Source organism: Quercus robur, chromosome 2 (genome assembly GCF_932294415.1).
Source record: "Quercus robur chromosome 2, dhQueRobu3.1, whole genome shotgun sequence".
In the NCBI taxonomy this organism is placed as follows: domain Eukaryota; kingdom Viridiplantae; phylum Streptophyta; class Magnoliopsida; order Fagales; family Fagaceae; genus Quercus; species Quercus robur.
In genome coordinates, this window is record NC_065535.1 from 11530133 (window position 1) to 11533059 (window position 2927).

At 39.4% G+C, this 2927-nt stretch overlaps 1 protein-coding gene across 1 annotated transcript; it reads left to right on the forward strand.

The window, feature by feature from the left end:
* Positions 1-317: 317 nt before the first annotated feature.
* On the forward strand, positions 318-2290 carry LOC126712356 (aldehyde oxidase GLOX1). Its single transcript, XM_050411658.1, has one exon. The coding sequence runs from the start codon at positions 399-401 to the stop codon at positions 2034-2036; it is 1638 nt and encodes a 545-aa protein (XP_050267615.1). The 5' UTR covers positions 318-398; the 3' UTR covers positions 2037-2290.
* The last annotated feature ends 637 nt before the right edge of the window (positions 2291-2927 follow it).

Consider the following 2927-nt stretch of genomic DNA (forward strand, 5'->3'; position numbering starts at 1 on the left):
AAGATTTATAAATCAATTTTTATTTACATTAAAAATTAATTAGTGTTTTAATCTGATTGACTGAGTAAGTTGACCCACACGGCTAAATGCATGTTGTTTTGAACTTTGTGGCCAAAATATTTTGTTCTCATTCTTATTAATTCTAAATGTCCGGTTCTATTAAAAAAACAAACTAATTTATTATTACTAAAAAAAAAAAGGACTAAAATTGTTATTTTCACTTGGCCGCCCACGCGAGTACATGCATGCGTGTGAGACATGAGAACATCTCTCTTTCTTTATCTCTCACATGGATCTCTTTATAAAAAGCTGACATCCTGAGATAAACACTGCAACACTTGTACCCGACCAAAACCAAGCCGAAAAACACTACAACAAAACAAAAGCAGCAATTAACAATGACACCACCAAACATCATTCTTTCCTTTCTTTGCTGTTACCTCCTCCTCATTGCGAAACCACCGCTCACCGGCGCCGCCGGTGGCCAGTGGCAAGTCATGCAAAACAACATAGGCATAACTGCCATGCACATGCAACTGCTCAACAACGACCGTGTCGTTATTTTCGACCGCACCGACTTCGGAAAGTCCAACCTTTCATTGCCCGACGGAGAATGCCGAAGAGACCCAGACGACACCGTTTTGAAAGTCGACTGTACTGCACACTCAGCTGAGTACGACGTCGCCACAAACACTTTTCGACCTCTCTTCGTCCAAACCGATGTTTGGTGTTCCTCCGGCGCTGTAATGCCCGACGGCCGTCTGATCCAAACTGGTGGATACAATGATGGTGAACGAAGGGTCAGGATTATCCAGCCTTGTGCTACTTGTGATTGGCAAGAAGTTCCAAACGGACTAGCGGCTAGAAGATGGTACGCGACCAATCATATTCTGCCAGATGGACGCCAGATCATCATCGGTGGTAGAAAACAATTTAACTATGAATATTATCCTAAGAGTTCTGGTACCACTGGCACGTTCAATTTTCCATTCCTAGCTCAAACCAATGACGCACGCATAGAAAACAACTTGTACCCATTTGTGTTTCTTAACGTTGATGGCAATCTATTTGTCTTCGCGAATAATCGAGCTGTTTTGTTCGATTACAAGAACAACAAAATCGTTAAGACATACCCACAAATACCAGGTGGTGATCCTAGGTGTTATCCTAGTACTGGCTCAGCGGTTTTGCTACCATTGAAGAATTTGCAATCACAGTTCGTAGAAGCTGAAGTTTTGGTCTGTGGTGGAGCTCCCAAAGGCTCATATGCTCAGGCCTTGAAGAACAACTTTGTGGGTGCTTTGGACACGTGTGCCCGGATCAAAATCACGGACCCAAATCCCCAATGGGTCATGGAAACAATGCCTCTAGCTAGGGTCATGGGTGACATGACTTTGCTTCCAAACGGCAACGTTTTGATCATAAATGGTGCTGCTTCTGGGACAGCTGGTTGGGAATCGGGGAGAGACCCGGTTCTGAACCCGGTTATTTACCGACCCGATAACAAGTTGGGTTCGCGGTTCGAGAAACAAAACCCGACTACTATTCCACGAATGTACCACTCCACTGCAATTTTACTTCGTGATGGCCGAGTACTTGTCGGTGGTAGTAACCCTCACGTAGGCTATTCATTCACAAATGTGCTTTTTCCTACAGAGTTGAGGTTGGAAGCGTTTTTTCCAGCTTATTTGGATGCACAATTCGCAAACCTGCGTCCAAAAATTGTGACACCAGCTTCACAAACCCAAATAAAGTATGGGCAGAGCTTGTTTGTTCGGTTCACAGTCACGGGAACACTAGCACCAAACTTGGTCTCGGTAACAATGGTGGCACCGCCATTGACAACCCACTCGTTCTCCATGAATCAAAGGCTTTTGGTACTTGGTGCTGGGAAGGTGACAAGCCTTGGGAAATCGACATATCAAGTTCAGGTGACGACACCCGGGTCGGGAATTCTTGCACCATCGGGGTTTTATCTTCTCTTTGTGGTTCATCAAGATATTCCTAGCGAAGGCATATGGGTCCAAATCAAGTGACAAACTCGTGACTTTTTTTCTTTTTCTTTTTTTCATTTTTTCAAATTTAATTATCTGTATTTGTTTAAAATAATTTGGCAAAAAAAAATTGTAATATAATCAATATTTTGAATGCCAAACGACATAAGATATAGATTAGAGGTTGTTTTATTAATTATACTTGGTGTTATTATATATTTGTATACAATGTAAAAGTTTCCAATGAAAATTGTAATATATAATTGAATAAAAAGTCACGGGGATTTGTTGTCTCATTGCTTTTTGTTTTTTACTAAATTGCTTATGAATTATAAGGATAATAATACTACCATCACGACCAATACGGGAGTGAAATTAACGTGCCGCCATTGTTAATTATATATACTAAAAAAATAAAAGAGTTGGTAGCCTCTGAAAATTTTGATTGTGGTAATCTGAATGAAACTATATAGCAATTTGCTAGCAAAAGAGGTCTATGTAAGTCTAATTATTTGAGATTCCTAACTAATGAGGAAAGTTTATATTAACTGGCATGCAATGTGGCTTTATTTATAAACGTCTAATTTTTTAAAATGTAAATTTGATTATGATATAGAAAGTGATAGCGATACAAAATTAAACACAGTTAAAGAGTTTTAAAAATTAAGACTTTTTTTTAGTATAACTATTTGGTTTCTATCGCAAATCATTTTCTTAACACGTACGATCAACTTGAAGATACCTTACTATTATCTATTAGACAAAAGCTAATTTGTCAACGTCAAAGTTTGTGCATGCGTTGGGACTTATTGTAAACATTGCGTATAGGCAAAAAGCAACCTAAGAAAGGAGCTGAAAAGAAGATGATGCAGTAGCAGTACCATGTCATTTACAAACCGGTGACAAAGGCAGAAACTGAACAAAGTTAGTTAG

Excerpts from the sequence above, each read along its gene's own strand:
- LOC126712356 (XM_050411658.1), top strand. The coding sequence starts at position 399 with ATGACACCACCAAACATCATTCTTTCCTTTCTTTGCTGTTACCTCCTC.